A 23,582-nucleotide genomic window follows, 5' to 3' on the forward strand; every position below is an offset into this window, starting at 1 on the left:
GTGCTGTTTCTATTTTTGCCTTCTCTTTAATGCAACGATTCCACTGGGAGTTCCTCGACAGGACCCGAAGAAAATTGATGTCAGTTTCTGGGAACATTAGTTTCAGGAGCGATGAGCGTTTCCGTGTCTCCTCCAAACACACACACACACACACACAGACACACGCACACAGATACGCATACACAAAGACACACACACATGCACACACTGTGGTTTCCTTACTCAATAAGGCTGTTGGGTCAGAGAGAGACCAGATTTATCCCAAAACCAGAACTGGGTTTCAGTAAAAATGCATGCTAAGCTCTTGATAGATTTCCCCTGGTTTTCTTGGAGGATTTTATTTGTAGTCCTGGCTCTTTCATGTGATTCTAACTGTCATTTGTAGGAATTTATTATTTCTTTTTTCCATTCTCTTAAATATTATATTTGTATACTTTTAATTTTAAATTAACATCCATAATGTCTATTTTAATTCCATAACCAATTTAAAGTGAAAATATCAATCATTAAAAAATAAAATGAAGTCTGGAAATTCAGGGACTAATGATGTAATTGACCTATATATACTTTACAGCTCAACCAGCCACCATGGAAACCTTTCATCCAATAAACTTTTTTGTGAAACCATGGAAACCAGGCTGGTGGAAACAGTGAGGCCACAATCAGGTAGAACCCTTCACTCTGGGTCGGCCATTTTTTCCCCCTTTTGCTCTTTTGTCACTAGTTGCATGTAAATGGGATCTCCATGGAAACAAACTGACCTGTCTTTCCTCTACAGGATGGGAATGCAGACAGGGGGTGTCTGGTCCCTGCCCAAGCCACACGCCACTTTGATTACGGCATTACAGTAATTGTCAAAGCTGTCGCCCCCGGAGACCACATCACCCCCTTAATGAGACAGCTCTCCCCCTTAAACCATCAGCCACACTCACGCTTGCGCCAGCTGGAGTTCAAAATCTTCACCCTGCACTGCTAATGGTAGGAGATCCCAGAATCCCCTGCCAAACGTGTCCTCCTAGCCCTCCCACGAACTGTTTACATCTCTGTTTTTACAACCTTTTTATCCCTTTCATCAGTCAGTCATGTGTGGATTGCAGGTTCCCCACGTTGCAGGGGATTCCAATCCTGAGGCTGCAGTGCTTGCTGGTTATTGGGGCATTTTAGCACTGAAGTGATTAACATAGATCATTGATTAGTTGAAGTGTCCACCTTGTTTCCAAGGGCTAAATTGGCTCATGATTGAAAGGAAACCACACAAAAACACCTGCAAACACTCTTGTCCTCCAAAATAAGTTTAACATCCCTGTTGTAGAGTATTGATGGGATAACAGGGGGTAGCCAAAATGTTTCTTATCACCTTGCATACATCCAACGACAGGTGTACATAAACACAACTTCCATTCACCTACAGACTAATGCTGATTACAGGTGTACATAAACACAACTTCTATTCACCTACAGGCAAATGTTGATGATAGGTGATGGTGTATATAAATACAACTTCTATTCACCTACAGAAAAATGTTGATGACAGGTATACATAAACACAACTTTGATTCACCTACAGACTAAAGCTGATGACAGGTGTATATAAACACAACTTCCATTCACTAGCAAACAGGCCAAGCAAGTTTAAATGCAGCTTCCGCATGGCCTGGGGGACAGTTTATTTATTATGATTTATTTATTTCATTTAGCACCCAAAGAGGGGCTGTAAATATCTCATTCCCATCCAAATTTGGAATGTCAAATTATCTGCAAGGGCATTCACATTCATGAGCAAACCTCACTGCCGATTTGGGTAGTGTAGACATCCATAGTTACTCCTCTACAACACCTGGTGTCACCAGCTGCTTCTTTTCACACCGTAGACTACAGCTAAGCTTGCATATAGTGGAGTCAGAGGACAACTTTTTGGCTTTAACATGCAGTGCACAGGCACCTAATCAACCAGGAAGGTCGCTAGGTAGTGATGACTAACTCTAACTGGCCGAGCTGTCTCATACTCTTTGTCTACTACTTTGTAAAGCGATTTTGCTGCAGTTTTGTGTAAAAAGTGCCATACAAATAAAATTGATTTGATTAGATTTGCCAAATCAGAAACATAAGTTAAATAAATGTATTTTAATTCTATACAGAAGATATACAGTAATAATCAGTAAACATTTGATACATATATCATCATTTGTATATACTGTATATTCTTGAGTATGCAAAATGCTATATTTTCATGTTTGGCATGTTCAGTTCTGTTCTTTCCATCTTATCTCCATAATGCCACTTGACACTAATTAAATACTTCCTTTCAGTGTGAAATTATTTATAAGATATACTTTTTATTATTTCCTGCAAGGAGGTACAAGGAGATTAATTTGCCCCACGAATCCCCAGCGCTCCAGGCTACCATAAGTAAAAATAGCCTCAGCATATCACGTTTTAATTCAGTGCTTGTTCTCTGTAAATCCAGACTAGACATGTGCTCACTGATGTATCGGCTGGTTATTCATCTGTTCCCAGCGCTCAAACCCTCTGACCTCACACGAAACAGCACAGGCATCGTAAAACACTCAGCCATACAACAAGCACCGGCGAGAGTGGAGAGACATTCCATGCACAGAGAAAAAATAACCTCAAAATGAGTATTTTTTAAAAAGTATCTAAATTCAAGAAAGAAAAAACGGTAAAATTTAGTGCCTTGGTTTCTGACAGTGAAGATCAATCCCCATGCTTTCCTCTCTGTCACAATCAAATGTGTGTTCTTCTTGTACAGTATATGCACCGAATGTGCACTGACTGTGCAGATAAGAGTATGCCAAAAAAACCTGCTCTGCATGGAGGATGAGGCTGTTTGAACAGTGCCACACAGAGAGAAAGAAGGAGAGAGGATAGATGGAGAGAGGGAAAGGGGGGAACAGAGAGCTAGAGGAAGAAGGAGGGTCAAACAGAAGAGACAGTTAGAGAACAAGGGGGTTAAGGGGACGCAGAGAGAAGAAAATAAATAAACAAAAAGAGAACAGAAAAGAAACATATAGAGGGGAAGTGGACAGAGAGAGGATGAAATGGAGAGAGAGATGAAAAGCGAGAGGGGAGAGAAAAAAAAGAGGCGCAATGGTGTGTATTTTGCAGTCTGTAAGACTGTGCTCCACGCCACACTATCTCGCATCACTGATCCCACCAGGCTCTGTCCTATATATAGCCTCACACTGATTTAATTGAGCTGGTGTGGTGGGCGGGGTGGAGTTTCCACAAGCCGTGGGTGTAGGAGGACCACATGGTGCAATAACACATCCCGGAGCGAGGCAGCTGCACCTGCAACGTACACAACACACAATACAGGCACCGCAACACAGATTACACAAGCACACACACACCACCCACACACACACACACAATACAGGCACCACAACACAGATTACACAAGCACACACACACCACACACACACACACACGCACACACAATACAGGCACCGCAACACAGATTACACAAGCACACACACACCACACATACACACACACAATACAGACATCACAACACAAATTACACAACACACACACGCACACACACACACACACACAATACAGGCACCGCAACACAGATTACACAAGCACACACACCACACACACACACACACACACACACACACACAATACAGGCACTGCAACACAGATTACATACGCATGCACACACACCCACGCACACACACACACACACACACACACACACACACACCAGAACAAGGCAGGCACCATAACAGGGATTTTGCCTCTGCGTCTACTTAAACACATAAACAAAACCCTGTGACTTCTGGACACCCGAGAGAATATTGTGCTAGAGCTCTCTTCTCCGGGTTTACAAATATGGACTTCCCATTTTAGCTCACTCTCTGATCAGATAAGACAAGGAATCCACTGGGAGAGTCTGTGGACATATCTCTGCACAGAACAGACAAACAGCATGTCAGCACTGCCATATATAGGAAGATGTGTCAGCTCTCCGGACTGATGTGTCAGGGCTGGGTTACTCAACATGTGTAACACATTACCACACAAATGTAAATATGAATATGCAATAAAGCATTATTATTATTATTATTATTATTATTATTGTGCAAAGGGGGCAAAGGGGACAATACCACTTAAAAGTAATTACATACATAAATACAAGGCTAGTGGGACAAGAAGGTTGGGATGCGGAGGGCAACATTATTAAATTTAAGCAAATATTTTATTAGCGATGAGCTTGTCTGATTTTTATAAACAATATTTTATTAGTAAGAAGCTTGCCTGAGTTTTATAAATAATTCCATTTCAACCCCACCGCCCTTCCTGCTTCATAACACATTTCATTCCTGTGTAATTAACCATCAACAATGCAGTTTCATTACGTTTCAAGCTGTTAATAACACTTTATTTAGTATTAACCTAAAAAACTGCTGCATCACCAATTGGCTGCACTAGGTCATGGAGGGCAGCAGCATACCATAATGGTTAGGAAACTGGGCTTCTAATTCAGAGCTTGTCAGTCTTCAGCAAGGTACTTAACCTGACTTGCTTATGTAAAATATCCAGCTGTATTAATGGGCTACATGTAAAAAATGTAAGCTGAGGAAGTTTCAATGGATAACAACTTCTGCTAAATGCCTAAAATTAAAAAATTTATTGTGGGTAGGTGTTCAGATTGATCCACTTATTTACTGTCAAGTTTGGCTAGATGAGGCCTATTGATATACAAAAAAGTCCCCATTAAAAATGGGGTTATTGAAAACGGCAGGCAGATGTAGGATGGATGAGCCAGCGCAGATCCAAGCCCATTAGAGCCCTGTCCTCATTGTTCTCCGATGAGGCCTCCAGGAGGTCCATCACGCACCTCGCCGTTCTCAAACGGAGCATAATGGCATTCGATAACCGGAGGTGGAGAGCTCGTAAATCACGCCGAGAACACAAAGGTCATCCCCACACCCGGTCACCCTCTCCATCTCTCCCCGACGTCTGCTGCTCCGGTGGAGCGTGGCGGAGCGGGCAGAGGGAGAGGTGGAGGAAGAGAGTGAGACGGAGATAAGGTCTGCTCATTTCACAAACAGAGGACAAGAACTGGAAATTATGTGGTTTGGTAAAAGGAAGAGCAGGCAAAAACTCAAATGGAAAAAAATTCCTGGGTTTTAAAAGTACAGGAGGGACGTGAATACTCAAGTTAAAAACAGCAGGGCTCCTACGCCTCTCGGCCTCTGGGCCTCTGGGCTACTAGGCTTCTGGGCTTCTAGGCCTTTGGGCTTCTAGGCTGCTTGGCCTCCTGTATGTGTGAAGCAGTGAACAGGTACCCAGGTGTGTGTGGAACAGAGAAGCTGGGGATTGGGGAGTAGAGTGGGGCAGGACTCATGAAGGCCAGAGGGGTGGAGTGTGGAGATTGGGGAGGAAGGAGTTTGGGGTAGAAGGGTATATTTTGGAAAAGTGGGGCAGTGAGGGTTCAGGGTTTTTGGCAGCCCTGGCCTTTCATAGCTATCATAGCTGTGCTCACACAGTCTGGGGGCGGAGGACTGTGTCTGTGTAAGGAGTGTGAGTTTGTGTAAGGAGTGTGAGTTTGTGTGGGGAGTGTGAGTTTGTGTGGGGAGTGTGAGTTTGTGTGAGTAGTGAGTTTGTGTAAAGAGTGTAAATTTATGTGAGGAGTGTGAGTTTGTGTGAGGAGCGTAAGTTTGTGTGAGGACTGAGTTCGTGTGAGGAGTGTGTTTGTGTAAGAAATGTTAGTTTGTGTGAGTAGTGAGTTTGTGAGGAGTGTGTTTGTGTGGAGTATGAGTTTGTGTAAGAAGTGTGTTTTGAGAAGAGATTTAGACCCCCTTGCAGACATAAACCACACCAAATCCTGGCCCACAGAGAATTCTGAGAAAAGGACACGGAGTGATCCAGCTGGGTGTGACCTCCACACTGGGCAGAACATAACGTCCATCTGCTTCCCCCTCCTGCCTCATGGAGCTGTGACAGTCAGCATCACTGCCCCAGAAACATTTTCAACAATGCCAGGCCTGACAGGAGAGGACCTTTACAGACAGACATTAATACTCATGCTGAACAGAATCTGAAATGGAAGGCTACTCACTAACAAAAAAATATCAAATCAGTATCATTAGCATCGAGCAGCAAGTTTACTTGTCGGCATCACAATTTTTTTGGATGGTGTGACAAAAGCCAAGCGAACACCTCTGCACATTCAGCTAAAAGGCCCTGAGAATATACAGTGCTTCATTTTAAAAGCGATCAAGCATTACTTCCTTACAGTAATGGAATATATTGCAGCATATAGTACATGCATGGACTTTTTGAAAAATAAACATTTTCACTGCAATGTAATTTTAGAAAAATATATGACAATATCTTAAAACTACAATAATTAGTATACTTGTCCCTACATTATGAAGTGTCACAATATCTTTTCTGATTTTGAAAGTATATTTCACTACACTGCAGTGTATTTTAATCCCATAAGGGGAGATACACCAGAGATATGTGCCCATTGACTCTGTTATGTGAACCCTGGTCATGTGTGTGATTATCATGCAATAAACAAACATGCTAATCACCACCACCCTTTGGCCTGTGTTATATGGGCCACAAAACTCTATAAAGATAATTAATGTTAGGAGTAATGAGCCAGCCAGCCTCAGCTGAGATCTGCATTACCGGGTAATGGGGTTTGGCAGCCACAGCGGTACTCTGGCTCTGAGTCTGAACCGTGAATTTTCATATGGATGCTCGACTGGGACTCTTTCAGCATGAACTGCGACATTTGAACAGCTGAACTGTGAGACTCTTTCAGTTAGCCTTATGCAAGTAGAGCTAAGCTGTGACTAAGTGCCATACTTATGTATGTAGAGCTGAACTGTGACTCTCTGTACCAGCTGAACTCTGACTCAGTACCAGACTCATTCATGTGAAGCTGAACTGTGACTCTCAGTACCAGCCTGTCATTATTCTACATGCCAGAACCCAAATCATGGGGCGCTGATACAACTCCTGAAGCTGTCAGGTAGGTCAAGCCTGCGACATACTTCCACTAGCAGGTTCTTGTGTATCTAAAAGGAACTTTAATACACAAAGAACTGGTCTGAAATTTTTTAACAGAAGAGCAGTGGTTCAAGTAGCATACTCGTATAAATCTATTGAGGGTGTGTGCTCGGCATCTCAAAGACACATTTTTCCCCCAGGGACAGTTTCCAAATACTTATCGACTTTCTTTTCCCAGCAAAATTAAACAAAACCTATTTCAAGTTGCAATTACAGATACAGCACATGTCAAATGATAATAGAAAGACAAAATAAAGAACAGTTTTTCAGAGAACAGCCCAAGGTAATCCTTACTGTTCTACATCAAAAAAAAAACTAAACTAAATTTTACTAATGTATTTCACTAGCCTGTTAAGAATTGCGTCCTTCATTGCCATTGTCATTCCTTATTTTGTACCATGTGGGGTAGCAGAACAAGCTTGGGGGGGTCCTCACCTTCTTTGCCTTTTGGAGCTCCACAGGCGACATCGAATCACGATTAATTCGATATGCTTGTCACAGTAAGAATCCAGCAAACAAAATCCATTGTCATTTTTAGCCCCGAATATGTACTAACTTGGGTAAAACCTCGATAGAACGTCCAGCGTTTACTCAGAAATTCTCCAGAGGAATTATCACTGTTGTCCGTTTTGCCGTTGTGTACACACCAGAAGTACTGTGTACAATAATGTTGTTATCTCCGGTTTGTATAGATTCTAGGGCTGTGGCTGCATTGTATTTCTACACCCAGCAGGCACAGCCACAAGCATCTGTATCCACACAAAAATATATATCTTTTAGGTGAGAAAAACTTCCACTTCCACTGTGTTTGAGCTTTAGTTACTTTGTTTCAGTACTATTTAGAGTAATTCTGACTATTGGAAAACAAACTCCCAAGGGTTACCTTTCAGAAGGGTTCACGATTATGCCTGTAGTCAAAAGGGTTCAAGAATTGTAACCATTTTATTTGGGAATGTCATTTTCAGGGTTATGTTAAAAAATGGGGTGCTACTTAAGGGGTTAACTAAGATTCAGCACCCACATTATTACCTAAGACTCAGCAACCACATTAAATGTATGAGTATATTTTCAGTTGAGCGCATTTATCATATGTTCTATAAGATGACTTGGATGCTGGACACCCCACCCCCCCAGGAGAAAGCTGATTAATCCTGTCTCCACCTGCCTGTCCCCTGTCTAGCGGTCTGCCAGTACACAATCCCCTGAGACAGCAGCGGGTGTGTAAATCCCTGCAGATCAGACAATAGGTTTGAGTTTGATTCAGTTACTTAACTGGGCCGCTCTTCAATTTCTGTGTTTGTGACAAGGATGGCGTAGCCATGTGATCCTGGAGTGCCTTCCCAGCATGGTCTTCCTGCACCACCTGTCCCAGTAATTCCAACGAGAAGCAGTCCCTCCTGGGACATTGGGACTCTCAAAGAGGGGGGTACAATGTAGAGCCCCTGTAACCATGGCATAAGCCAACCATGAGCGTGGCAGAGACACCTCAGAGACTAACCAGGACAGGGTCAGAATGCCCGTCCCCATTCCTCTTTATGACTTTTAAAAGTGTCCTTTCCTGATAAATGAAATGTGCCTCAATGGCACTGAGAAATGCCACAGACAGGCGCCACTGACAGTTCTTTTCACCTCGAGGGTGACGGCTCTGTGTTTCTTTTTTAAATAACACATACAGGACTGGTCAAAGTGGCATTTTCCCAATCTTTCCAGACTTGAATGAACAACACAAAAAAAATCAACTTCCAAAACTGGAAAATAAATATATACAGTGCACTCGTGTCAGGATTTTGAAATGAGAAAATGTCAAAAATTGCTTGTGTTTTTATCCAAGCAGCCAAAAACGAGCTTTGTTTTTGAAGCTCACTTCCTTGTCTTGTTGACAAATGTTGCTCACTAGCACCAAGGCATCTGGTTGCAGTATAGTTCTATCAGCCACCCATTTCAATGTAAGCCAATGGTACAAAATACGAAGTCAAACATTTTTTCCCAGAAAAGCATGCAATCGCAATAGGTGTCTTTGTCTAATGTCTCCCCATGTGGCGACTTGTTATTTTAGTTATTGTGTCCTCTGGACAATATTTTTATATTTTGTAAACGAATCAGAGACCGTTTGCATCACTGCTGAGTCACTGTGCATCACTCGGGCGAAGGGGGGCAGTATTTAACATAACATAACATAATATAACATAATATAATGACGAGAACAGACCATTCAGCCCAACGATGCTCGCGATTTCACATGCTTAATGGAGGACTAAGACCCACCCAAGTTTTGAACAACATAGCGACATGAAAACTGCACTTCCTCGGTTTCAAACCACTTTTCACAAATCCATAAAAAGTAAATGGGTGATGTCACAGTTACTTTTTCCATATTTTTTTCTAGAGTCTATGGTCTTACCTCTGGCTTCCATGGTAACTTGTTCAGCTTCTGGGCGAGAAACTTCTTCATGTCTGCTATGTCTCTTCCATCCTCTTCCAATGTATTGGACTCTTCCTCCTACAAAAGAAAAAAACATTTTTCCAGAAACCGCACGACTCAAAGACAGAGACATGTTAATTGCCTTGACACACAAGAACTCAGAGACAGATAGCGAGGTTAAGAGAGAGAGGGAGATACAGGGAACAAGCAAGGGTATGCTATTTGCTTTTTTATCTATTTTTTACCAAGCATGTGTAAGTCAAAGTTCCACCACAAAGGGACTCATCAAACCAGTAATTGCTGCCTTACTGAATTAATCATAAACAGTGATTCATAATAACTTTTTGTTATGCACAGAGGGCAGCAGGGAGAGTTTTTTCTTCTCCCTTTATGTCTTTGCTACTTCTGTTCAATTTGACATCTTTTCTCAGAGGAAAACAAAAACTGGTTGAAAAGCAGCTCTGCTTTTTTAATATCTGATTTGATGTCAGCAAAGAGGGTTGTCCTTGGGAGGTCCAGGACAACTGGGCATGTGACTGTGGCCACCAAGAACAGGCCATTCCACGTGCGAATGAGTGCATGTTGAGGAAATTCCCCCGGGTATCAAGGAAATCCACCTTGTGACTGATGATGCCCTGACCTGGCTCAACAACTTGGACCTGTCTCCATGGGCTGCTGCAGTGGTCACACATAAACAGCAGCAGTAGCACAGCACCTTGGTAAAAACAAAATGTGCTTTCTGCAAAACAGTGCACTTTCACTGTTTTTTTTTTTCTCGACCGGTGTGGTGTATGGACACAACAGAAAAGCCCTGCATGAAAAATATGAATTGGTTCAGACTTTCAATCTACATCCTCCAAGCAACATAAGTATTATCCAGGCTTGTGCTAAACATGCTAAAGAAAATTAACCTATGAAATCCAACAGATCACCCATAATCAGATGTTAATCATAGTCTCATAACTACAATAAGCCTCTGGCATACAGTTTAAACTATGTCATAATAACCATGAAGAATAATCCTAAATATATTTTGTGTTTGCTGGAATGAAAATGATCACGTGTCCTCTAAAGCAGCAAACCATAGCGTCAGGGTCAGAGAAAAGCTTAGACACAAAGTCACAATTACAACTACAGCATCGACTGCCGCTCCCCATCCGCCTCTAATCCTCCGCGTTAGACTCTCGTTGTAATCCTAAATATATCCCCGTCATCCAGCTGGGATCGGAGCACAATGCCTTATGTAGACAATGGCGGAAATGACAAGGATCTCTGTTTATGAAATATCACAAACTTACATCGACCACAAGAGTGTAGGCCTAACTGCCAACTGACACACTCCAATCAGCAGACTTAGGGCTACTGGTTTTCAGACAGCTACAGCTGCTTGAGGAGCGAACGTCAGGCGGATGTTTTCGAAAAACAGCAGTCCTGCTAAAATTTGTACCGTTCCCATGAGTCCCTTTCAACTTGCGCCTTGTTTTAAACCAGCACGGTAAAAACGTGTGCTGTTTGAAATGGCATTAAAAAAATAGAACAAATAAGCGACAAGAATCCTAAAGACTCCTCACGGTTGAAGAGCGGAAGTCTTGTCACGTACAGGACAGCATCTGGATAAGTGACGGAGGAAAAAAAAGAGCAACTAAAATAAGTCCCCAGACAGCCACGCAAATTTTCTTTTTTTATACCTTTGCCATTTCTAAGTTTAAAAGATGAAGGGCTGTCTCTTGTAATGACAAGTAAATGTGACAGCTGGCTCTATTCATATCTGCCAGGGAATACACGAAGGCGACAGGCTCCTTCAAAAGAATATATTACACACACACACACACGCATGCATGCGCACACACGCATGCACGCACGAGCACGCGCACACGAACGCACACACACACACATGCACACACATACACACAAAGAATTAATAAAAAATTATAGATAAACTTCTGTAAAAATAGTACAAATCTTTTGCGATATACTGTAGGTACAAGCAATGCTTTATTGGAAGAATTGCATGGGAAACAGAATTGTCCTCCAGTAAGCTAATTATGTACTTCCAGGATATTAATGCACTGCAAGCTGCCCCCAATAAATTAACCTCAGTCAAATACATAAACAAACAATAAAAAAGAGAGTCTGCATTAGATATTAGTAGCCAATAACTGTAGGCCTATACCTAATTCGCTATTATCCAGAATATCTCTGGTTATGAGATCAATTATACTGGACGTACGCTACCTAGCAAACGGCATGATTGAATCATTCTGTCACTGATGATTCTACTGATTATATTGCAGCATATTTCATCATGCCAGGGCATTTTGTAATTTATTTGGGTTCATATAAAAAAGTAGAGCTCAGGTATGACCTTGTGCATTAAACATGAAAGTAAACTGTGTCATATTTACTGCTGAGCTGATTAGAGAGATCATCAATCCAGTTGAATAGCCACCAGAAGCTTTGGTTGCATTTTTTCCCCATTTCATATAAATCACTGTGCATTGCAATATTGTCAATTGAAAAGTGTCATATTGCACTGATCAGCTCCTTTACGGTAGCCTTTAAGACCCTTTCCAGAACAGGCCTAGTGCATTAAAAACTTTTTAAAATAGAAATGATCTAATGTTGTCAATGCCCAAATTTGTAACTGCTACATGGAGGAACTGATTACTGAAAAAACATGAATAATTAATCATGGCCTAGAATAGCCTCATCACATCTGCATGCACAGGAACTGTATATTAAACTGTATATTAAATTCTCTGAAAGCAGTGTGATCATAAATCTACTGACGTTAAAAAATATATCCTGTAACACACATGAATGATCAAGCATATTGTATGCTGTAAATGTGCCCATCAAATGAATTTATACATTAATTTTCTATGTCCTTTGTATTCACAGGAGTGAGCTCCCACCGTAGTGATCCCTTTGCAATTAATGAATCATGCTGCTTGGCAAAGTCAATATTGAGCTGGCAGTCAGAGGCAGAGGTGATGCTGACACTAATATGCAGAACAGTGTCCTCTCTCTTCTTTGTGTTGGGAAATGCTTTGTTTCCCTTAAGATTTATTCTCCAGTGGTCCGCTAGCCTTTCAAAAGCCTAGCAGACCAGCAAGGCTACAGACATAACCTGGATCCTGAACACTAAGGAACACACCTGAAGATAGGTGGCCTAAGCCACTGGGACAGAGAAGTGTCAAAACATGAATCAAACCGATAAAACATTTACAAGAAAAATGTCTATTCAATGTACTACATTTAAAATAAAGGGAAAATAAATGTAACTAGCTATGAGAATTCACATAAAGTTTCATTTATTGTATGTATTATTGTTGTATGTATAGTACTTTCATTTAGCTTTAATGAATTTAACAAGGTTAAACTGGAATGCCAGCCAATTACTTTCCAAGTAAAACAAACAAACAGTAGCATGATATTAAAATACTGACTTTAAAAAAAAAGATTGCTAGGTTAGTGGCATAGTAGAAATGAATCTTAGCAGAGCTTGTTATGTCATAATACAAAGAAAACAATGCATGCAATAAAAAACAAATAATACATATTTAATTAAGATGAGAATCAATAATTAATGCCATGTATTAATGGTAAAATTTGGTTTATTGGTTTTATTGATTGTACTTAAGTATCAAAGAGGCCTGTTGTGCTAATGCTCAGAGCTGTAGAGTCAGTATATTTCAGCATCTCTGCCTATATTCCTTCTGCAGAATGAAGCCTGAAGCCTGTCTAATATCCTATGCTACCACTGTGACCCCTATAAAAAGCAGTTTGAACCACAGCCAATGGCTGTGTGCATGCTGCCAACTTCTCAGTATCAGGGTCCTAGCAGTATTACATGAAATGCAGAGTTCACAACCCCCTATAATTGGTGGAAGTACCATGTGCTGTCAATCATTGACATGTATGAGCCAATCAAAAGACTTTATACAAATAAAATACCAAGCATTTATAGACCGTGCCCATTTTTGGGTTCCTAAATACAGGCTTTTTAATTACCATGACTTAATGAGAACAGGAAGACTATATCACGCAAAGCCAAATAATAAATCAACTGCTAGCATCTCCTTAGCATTTTTGCGTAACACACTGTGTAATAAAAGCACAGGTGAACCGTGATGCCATTTTTTTAAAGCCAGTTCAACAGCAGCTTGAAGATACAATTAGAAGGTAATGTTCAGGGATGTTAAACTTAAGAAGGAAAAACACTGTGTACAAGCCCTGTAAAAGGTTTGTACAAGGGTCACTTGGAGAAGGCACAAGCATTAAATCCAGATTGTGCCTACACTAACTGCTACTGGGAGTCCCACAGGACAATGCATACTGTAACTGGCCAGAGTGTTGTCCAAGGAAGAGAGGAATTCTCTGCCTCATTCTGCAGCAGCTCTGCAGTATATTGCTAAAACTTTAAAAGGGGAAATCTAATTCAGTTTTATGGTATAGTAGTTATTGATCACGATACTGCTGGATAGCAAAAAAAAAAGCTACATGTTTTTATCAGCTGTAGTCATCTTACTTGCCTTACTTGTCTGAGCCTCTTAGACTCAGCTATGCATTGCTGTTACATTTATGCTACATGCATCACCTGTGAGGGGTCTGGAATGGTTTTAGCTCAATCACTTCTGTTCAGTATCTATTGTTAGATAGAAAAACACCACGTTTGCAAATAAACCCCCAACTTCCTATCCACAATTTTAAGTCTATTTCAGAAGAGGACGAGTTTAGACTGCACTGCACAATGAGTGGGAATGAGAGCTGGATAACTTAAAAAATTAAAATGAAACTAATTCCTTGTGCCAGGTTACAGAGGAGAACAAAGGCACTACCCCGCAGATGCACTCTGGGAATGGGAAACAGCTGGAAACAGGACTTCACAGTATCAGAAAGGTTAATTAATGCCTCTCGTTAACTACAAATGAGGCTAGCATACATGCAGAAGTCTGGGGCATATGTTAGAGTGTCTGCCTCCAAGCAGAGCAAAATAGTCCAAGCCCATTTTTATTTTCTGCAACCTGTGAAATAAAGGTTAATAACTCAAGTAAAGTAATGACTTTATCCCACTTTCTCCCCTTCATTAAACCTCATAAAATCCCAAAGACATACTTCATTTAAACAGGGGAAATGCATTACATTATTCTTTTATAGCAAATTTATTTATCACAAGCAATAAACATTCTCACAATTTTCCCTGTTAACGCACTCTATAACTCACTCACTCAGCTGCTTTGTAATTGGTATCTGAAATCAAGAGGATATAATGTGAAGTACCTGCTCAAGGTACAACAACACTCAGGACACACTGGGAGTTTAACCTATGACCTTAAGGTTCAGAGGCCATAGTAATCACTGCAATGCTGCACGAAATTCACTCAAGCATCTAAATAGCCATTTCCAGAGCAGGGAAATGTTATGGGATTGTGGGAGACCTGGAATATTCCATGAGAGCCCAAATGCAATTCAGCATGCAAACACTATCTGAACCTGAGGCACATCTGAAAAATGTCTCAGATTCAATCGGACCATACTGTGCTTTGTTTTTAACTTTGAGACCCAGTTTTAAAACAAGCATTTCATCTATGCTTCACCAGCCGTGAACTTGTCATTAGTTTCTGACATTCGCTCTCAAAGGGCCAGGGGCATTATGGGTTAAGATGATCTCCCTACTGTCAGCCCAGTGCATGCTCCAGTGATCTCCAGTGGATACTCAGATATGGATACTTAGAAATGCCAAAACAAAGCAAAACAATACAAAAACAAGTGCAATCTCTTTTATAAAAAATATAAAAAATGAAGAGTGTGCTCTGTCTGTTGTTCTCTGTGACTGATCTTCAGACAGACAGGCAATTCACATGCTAAAGGTAATGTTTACTGGGAGTCTCTTTCTCTTTTGCAGAGATGTGCTTGGAGCACCAGTCGAGAGGGAGACAGGCCTTTGATTTAACAATACAGCACAGCTAATGCAGACTGCCGATAGCAGCTTACTTTTCCCTCATTACAAAGACCCATTCCCTCACATCTTCAGACAAGTGGAGCATTTCTCCAGAAAAAGGAGGGGGGTTAACAATGAGAGCAAGAGAGTCCTGGAGCTTATCGGCTGTTCGGTTTCAGCTGAGATGGCAAAAGAGACGACTGCCAGTTCTTTCACTTCGGTCAAAGCAAAAGTAATGCAATAAAATTAAATATAATGCAGGAAATCTGTGCCAGGCCATAACCACACAGGCTGGTGAAAGTGTTCTTCTGACAACAGTTATTATCTAGACGTGATAAAACTTATATTGAAGGAGTGCTAAGTTATGCGTCTTTTTATATTATGCTGTGCATAAAAACTAGAGATGATTAGAAATAGAGCCAGCATAAAAAATGATGGAGACACGCTGTGATGACATTTTTAGAAGCATGATCTAGTGTTGCGTTTGAAGTATGAATTCATCTCAGTTCCTACTGCTAAAAATAGCTACCATAGCAGCATAGTGGCAGCAGTGTAGTATAATGGTTATGGAATGGATCTGGGCTTGCAACCCAAAGGTTGCAGGGTCGAATCCCAGGTAGGACACTGCCGTTGTATGCTTGAGCAAGGCAAGCTGAATTGCTTCAGTATATATCCAGCAGTATAAATGAAGAATATGTAAAATGCAGAGTTGGGCAAGTCGCTCTGGATAAGAGGGTCTGCACAATGCTAGGAATGTAATGTAATAATGGAAGGTGATACATGAAAGAAAAAAGTTTCTTTTTTGTTATGTTGATAATGAAGCAAAATTTAAAGTGATTGATTTATCTGTTGTAAAGCGAACACATTATGGAAAGATCTTTTGAATCTTCCAAGTACATCTGTGCCATTTTTGGATTTTGGGAAAAAAATTATTTAACCAATACACATTGGCTTCCCAAAGTAGGACTGTAGGGGTTTAAACACCGAGTGACAGGTGCGAAAAAATGACTCTGAACCTTTTGGAAAAGTCTATCTCCCAGACACGCATGCAAACACATACAGAGACAAACACATACAGAAACACACACATGCACACAACCACACAGAAAAATATACACGCACAAAGAATATTCAATAATAAAAAAAGAGATTTTGTGCTTTTAAGCATTGTACTACTCAGTCAGAACAGTAAAATTAAATAAATAAAGTTGACAAATGAAGTAAGGATGCTGGTTTTCTCATTTTGAATGAGAACCATGCTGTTGAGATAATATGTGACATTAATTAGAAAGGTCAAACCATCCTACTCGGCCTAAAGAGTTTTTCAACAGACTCCAGTCTTGGAATGTTTTTGCCACTTAAAAAATAAGGGGGGAAAAACACCAAGAGGCAAATTTCTCACTTCAAAAGCTTTCGTCCACTAATTAAACCAGACAGCTAATCAGATGAGCACAGTATTTGCTCTTTTGCTGAAGAATCTATTTGCCTAATAATGCTCTGTTTAGGCATATGTTTGAATATTAAAACCATCAATGTGGTAAACGCAGATAATGAGTCTGTGCAGCATTTCATGTTGTCACGCCTTTTTATACCCCCAAACAACTTTAAAGGTCAAAGCCGAGGGCAAGCTCTGAGGTTGACCTGCAGTGAGAGTAACTGCCATCTCTACCCTTACTCATTAGAGTAAGTGATGGTGGCTCCCATTTTCTCTTTGGAAAAAACTACACTTCCCACGCTGCCTTGCAAATTAAGCACCAGATAATGATGGAGAGAGAGAAATGTCATGTAAATAATCATGTGCAGAGGGAATTGCATGCTGAGAGAGGGGTGCCAGAAGATTACATCAAGTGATAAATAAAACAAAAATGTGTAAGGACACCAAGTGTCACGATCTTCTACCAGCACAATGACAGCAACCACGGGGGTAAAGATATAATACGTAACAGGTTGATTACTGAGAAAAATAAATCTACAGAGCTTAGGCTAGCCACATGTATTTATTATGTATTGTCTACGATAAAAATGCATTGACAGAAGCACAGTGTACCCTAATCTATGGGAGGGGAATAATCTTTACTTTTTCGTGGACACTAGTACAATATATCAAATCACGTACCACACCTCTGTAAAACCCATTAAAGAACATTTATTTATTTATTTATTTATTTATTTATTTATTTATTTATGTATGTATTTATTATGGGTGGGTTGGGTTGGGGTCTAGTTTTTGAGTGATAGCCTAAATCTTTCATAAAATTAATATCCCAAACTGTCAGTGGATGCAAACTGCCTAACACAACACCATCATCCCACAAACTCTGCCTGTTTCCATGACAGCTCATGACGGAAATGTCAGGCTGGTTTATCGGGCATCCAAACAGCGCAGGATGACCCCTTGGCATTTTACTGTGCATTGACACAGAGGGGAAAATGCCACGGGTGGTAAGCACGTCTCCCCTTGTTTGAGAACCCAGCCCCTCCCCCCTCCAGCTCTGCGCCACCTCCCTCCCGCCATTAACACTGGATTTCTGTGGTTAGCTCTGATTTAATGTGGCCTTGGAGCTGGCTGTGTCTGGTGCTCTTTCTGTGCCAACCAGGCTGACTGAACCAGGACTCAGGTAAAGCGCCTTGGATACAGATACTGCAGCTGATTTTAATACAGGGCGTAGCAGCATCAGGAAAATGGAAGATGGTAACCAATGGGGGAGAATGTGGAGGAAATGCACGCCTATAAACACACACCTGCTGACCACACACTCACACCCACTCAAATTTGAAAAGATGGAACACAAATCCTTTTGAGAGGTTTAGAAGTATTTGCACAATTTTCATTATGTTTGTATGCCATACAGGCATACTGACATACTTAAAATTTTAAAAACACCTTCCCTTTATCCCTTATCTGAATATCCTCTGAAACCCCCCTGGGTATTTGATATAATTCTAGGCACAGCTATAATCTTTTCCATGATGAAGCTCTGACAAAGTAGCTGCTAAGAGTATCTGTGATATCTTTATTGTTACAAAGTAAAGCCTCTTCTCAGCACCCGTCCAATTACTTTCTGCATCTTGACACTTTTTCAATTTCTCTGCTTGAAAACTTTTCAAAGAACCTTTTAGCCACCACTGGTTCTTTTTTTTCTCTTTTTTCACCCTTGTGCTGATTTTTACAGTATACCTTATTTCTCTCTGTTTTGAAATTGATATTCCTGTCTTTTTGATTTCAATATATTGATTTGAATATATTCAAAATAAATTATAAAAAGTAAGAAATGACATAATTATAACACAAATTACACTTTTACTCCAAGACCAACACAAGATCTGATATCATGGAAAATTTCAAATAATTATTTGACCAAGGTCTGTCCAAGATTGGTGAGCAGAAGCTGTGTAATTACAGTAAGCTTAAAAAAACAACACAGCCTTTCCTGTCTATCATATTTCTACCACAAATTAATGAAAGTCACTGGCAGTCAGTGGTGATTGCCCAACAATGACCATGCTTTGCTAAGCCACTAAGGTCATCTCTTGCAGCATCTCAATCCAAAATGGCAGGCAACCAAATCTGTCATAAATCTTTATACATGGTCCTATGTATGCTGGGAAGATTTTGCTTTATTAATGGATGAGCCACACTTGTGGGGAGGCCACTGCTTTGCATACGCTTGTTGTTCCACATTTGTTCACTACCTGCAGATACACTAATGATTAACTAATTTATTTAACAGACACCCTTGTCCAGAACAACATACAGATATTGCAGATTTTACCTGTTATCAATGGACACAAGGTCATTTAATGAAAAACAATCAGGCTAAGTACATTCAGGCACAACAGCTCAATTCTCCAATATTCTTATACATGCAACCTCTTGCTAAGATTGTAAGCCCTTAATGAGAACACTGCACAAAGCTGGGAATACTGCAATGTGCTCTGATCACCATTCAGAAGACAAGACTGTTAAACAGATCCAGACTGGGAAATAGCAGGAGCTAAATTTGTTTCTTTTGATATGTGACAATGTCACCTTAGGATGTTTAGTTCCTGTTGCAAAGCTTGTTTTCTTCCTTCAGCTTTGAGAGCCAAAAAAAGAAACCAGGTACTGAAACTGGGAGGAATGTAAATACACAGGTGAGCTCTGTAGAATGTAGACTTGAGTTTTAAAAATGTAAGTGAAGATTATTTAGTTTTTACATAGTTTTAGAGTACACGTTCAGCTTTAAAGCTGTTTTGTGTGTCTATGCAGACAGGGTAATGCAAGACAGATTGACAGGCTGTCTCCTTTACAAAACAAACTCTTTTTAAATGCTGATTTTTTTAAAAAACTGCAGGTCCCTGAGAATTTTCAGTGGAGCATGTAACAAACATGTACAAGCATAAAATAATAATGTGTTCAGATTATTGGTGAAAAGAGAGGTTTCTTTTTAAAAACTGCCAATAATCTTATATGGATAGTACTGGTGTCTAACGGGTTAACACATTTCAAAAATAGCGATTTGGCCATGGCCTAAAAGTGCTGTCTCAAAACAAGCAGTGTTCTCAAGGTTGCTGGTCACTCTATTGAACACTTGAACACATTTGACCTTTGCAATCTCAAGCGTAGCATTTTAAAACAGACATGGAGTGGCCAGTGCTCAACAATCAATATAATAGGCTGGGTTAAGCCAGGACCAGAACCACCTCCTTCGCACCACACGCCAGTAGGCCTATGGTGAACTTTCTCTGACACAGCCCTGGCCTGCTGGCATAGCTGCTCTATGTGGCTGTTTAGGGCCACAACTATCAATGGGTCACACAATTTAAGTAAAAGAAAAATGTTTTAAAGATATATTTTAATTGTGTGGTATTCACATGATGCCATTGTTCTTGTACTGGTTCTCTGTCCATGATTGCTTTTCCCCCCGGTCCACAATCTGTTCCCATTGGTTCAGTGTTGTTTAGGGCCACCCAAAAGCTGAGTTCTCAGTGTTAGCTCACTCCAGGACACCTGTATTCTCTTTTCTTTTCTTTTCAGTTTTCTCTTTTCATGTTCTATCTCTCCTCAAAAAAAATAAACCTTGTCCAGCATTGTGAGATTTTCTCTGTTGAAGGATATGGCCCAGAATGACACGTTTCTTACCTGAAGTGAATTTCATCCTCCCTCCTCTGACCTCTCTTTCCCCCCGTCTGGCTGATGTTCACACAGCGCTCTTATTTAAACCCTTTGGCTTAAAAACAGAAGAGCCTACATCAAAGAAATTCACGCTTACAAAAAGGGAAATATATACACTATACATTTCTTTTAAATACATCTCTGAGAAATGTATTTGTATTTATTCTTTCAGTAATCCAAATGTTTACAGTAAATAATAGAATGTCATTTCTGTAAGAGCAGAACTACATTCAAAAAAGATTTACACCAAGGGCCAGATTTACAGGCATAAAACTTGCAGCGCAAATTGGGGCCGGACGCGGGTACGTTGGTGTGTTCGCAGTGTGCGTGAAATGGATGTCTTATTCACTAAGGCAACAGGTAATTACACAATCAGCGAATGGGACTGCCTATTAATAACATTATTCCTGTTTTGCAATGAAGCAGAGCTTAAAAGACGCAGTTTAAAAACTCCTGTTTAGTGCATTGAATATTTTCATAGGATGTGTGGAAATGTATGCAGCTTCTGGTGTGGCATTAGAGTGTATCCAGCACTATGGACAGCGCATGACAAAATGGCAGCTGTGATATTCCAGCTGCGGTGGCAATTGTTAATTGATCAAATCAAATCAAGTGCAAGTGCAACAATGTAATGTTGCAAGACGCTTAACTACTGCCAGAGTGAAATGAGAACGTTGTATAGGAGGTTGTAGTCATCTTCTATTTCTCACAGATGAGTAATTATTTCCACTGCTGGGAGTTTGTCACAGGTGTCACTGATTCGATGATTTATATCTTATTCAGGCAGCTCCTAATTTTTAGAGCTTTCTGTGATTTTTTGGCAGTTTTGTATGGTAACTACAAGCATTTTGCTGTAATCAAATGTATAACGGCCCCAGTCAACAGAAACAGTCAACAGTCCTGATGCTTCTCACTCCATTTCCTGTAGCTACGGTAGCATTGTCAGTGACAACAGGCGCTTCATCAAAGACTCAAACCTTACAATGTAGGCTACAAAATGTACTTTAAAGAAATAAAACTTCAAAGAAATAAAAGCAAGCAGGAAGTAACCCTGTTTTTAATTATATAGTAATGCAATCACTAAACCTGAAAATCGAACAAGCAACTCCTCAACCTCAAGTTCCCTAATAACAGTACCACACTGTTTCCCAGAAACCTCTTGAACTCAGTTTAAATTAAAACAGTTGTAAAACTACACTGTAAGTACTAAAATATGTATATGAATAAGGCAGATAAAAGATGTTCTAAAACCAATCTTATAAAAAGTAATGGCAGGAGGTTGAATTGATCAAGCCCATATGACAAAGTAATCTCACTTTACCTCGCCCACCCAGACATTCAGGGAGGTCTCAGAACACCACAGACTGAAGCTTAGTCTTTGTGTTTAAAACACAATGGGAAAAAAGTACCCGCCAAAGAACCTTAAAGAGGCCAAGGTGAACTTTTGGCCAGGGTACAACATTGTACAACATTGATAGGCTTTCTCCTTTTATCTCAAAAAACCCAAAGAAGGACTCAGTGGCTGGGAAACCCATTTCCTGTTCCTGTTCACCATCTAAAGCAGCTTCTCTATTTCTCCCTCTCAAATTGAAATTCAAATGCAAATTCAAATTTGTTTTATTGGAACGGTCACACAAAGATACTGTTTTGCCGAAAGATGTAAATGATGTAAATCAACAGTAACAATAATGTCAGCTATGAGATGAACATATTTACTGATGCTTTCTCCCTCATCATGTTTCTGTTTCTCCCCCTTTGCCCATCACTCTCAATAAGAATTATTACTATCAGAATACATCGTTGTCCATTAAATATGGCATAAAAATGGAAATTTTCCTTCATCTCAAAAATTATTGAAAAAAAAAATATAGACAGAGGAGATATAACTAAAATATAACAACTGGCCCAGCCTTGCCCCGGTAAAGATGGGGGTAAGCCGGCTAGCTCCATTGTGACCACTCCTGGCCAGACCATACTAACCTCATTACCTCTCATGACATGGGCAGCAATTGGTATAATTGGCATCTGCAATGTAAATAGAAGCGAGAATAGGTGTCATGTGTCAAGAGTCACATGTCTACCATCTTTGCCTGATGTGGGCAGGAGGGGCAGCAGCAGGAGATCAACAAGTTCAAGGAAGATCAGGAATAAAATAAAATATAAATTAAAAAAGCAATATTATACATCAAACAGTCCTTCCCATAACATCTCCTGGTCACCACTGGCTACATACTCACGTCAAAGTTCATCCACAGAGCACAGAGACTGCACAGGATAAATTATATTTTACAGGAGTTTTGCTTGCCAGTGGGACATTTAATCATCTACCAGAGAGCAGTTTCTGGAAAATGATGAACAGACTGGATGAGACCGATCACATCACTTCTGCAACCCTGTCAACGGCAGACTCTCTCCTACACCCCCCCCCCCCTCCCTGCAGAGTTCTCTCTCACTCCTGCCCTCTTTATCCCTCGCTATCTCCCTCTTTGCTCTAGCAGTCGTTATGGCATTCTTCTGATCACCCTGAAAGTGAAACTCTTCTTCCCTGGCCGTGAATGCGTACAGTCTGTGAGCACTAAAAAATATATTTTTAAATCACATTTACTTTGCCACCATTTTGTTTTTTTTCTTCCTCCCCACTAGGCTATGTGAGAAAGAGAAGCTTTTCTGAGGCAGACCTCATCATTCATGGAGAACTGGATTTGCCTTGTTAACGGTCGTTTGGCTGCATAAAAGCCAGACAGAGGTCTTCCATGTACCGCTAGATGCCCTCTCATTGCAGGAGAGGTGGCACATAAAAATGATCAAATGGGTCTTTTCAGACCCCATAACACCCAAACCCTATCCAGAAGCCAAAGTAGTTCCTTCCCAGCATGTTTATAGGCAACCCAGGAAGTCAAATAATAATTTTAGGTTGAGGAATGTTGTGAAAACAATGTTGCGCTTATGAGATGTAGACAGGCTGCGAACACATTGTTAAAACAGTGTGAAACCTGTCATTTCAG

General features: G+C 40.5%; 1 protein-coding gene across 2 annotated transcripts in view; it reads right to left on the reverse strand.

Moving 5' to 3' along the window:
* Positions 1-23,582, reverse strand: part of b4galnt4a (beta-1,4-N-acetyl-galactosaminyl transferase 4a) — a 133,997-nt gene that overhangs the window by 50,858 nt on the left and 59,557 nt on the right. For both annotated transcript variants that reach the window (XR_010326038.1, XM_064312073.1), the window contains exon 4: positions 9,458-9,556. Coding sequence is in view for 1 of the 2 variants with exons in the window: in XM_064312073.1 (XP_064168143.1) it covers positions 9,458-9,556 (99 nt within the window). In the remaining variant the exon portion in view is untranslated. The remainder of the gene's footprint in view (positions 1-9,457; positions 9,557-23,582) is intronic.

The sequence above is a fragment of the Anguilla rostrata genome, chromosome 16, assembly GCF_018555375.3.
Source record: "Anguilla rostrata isolate EN2019 chromosome 16, ASM1855537v3, whole genome shotgun sequence".
Taxonomy (NCBI): domain Eukaryota; kingdom Metazoa; phylum Chordata; class Actinopteri; order Anguilliformes; family Anguillidae; genus Anguilla; species Anguilla rostrata.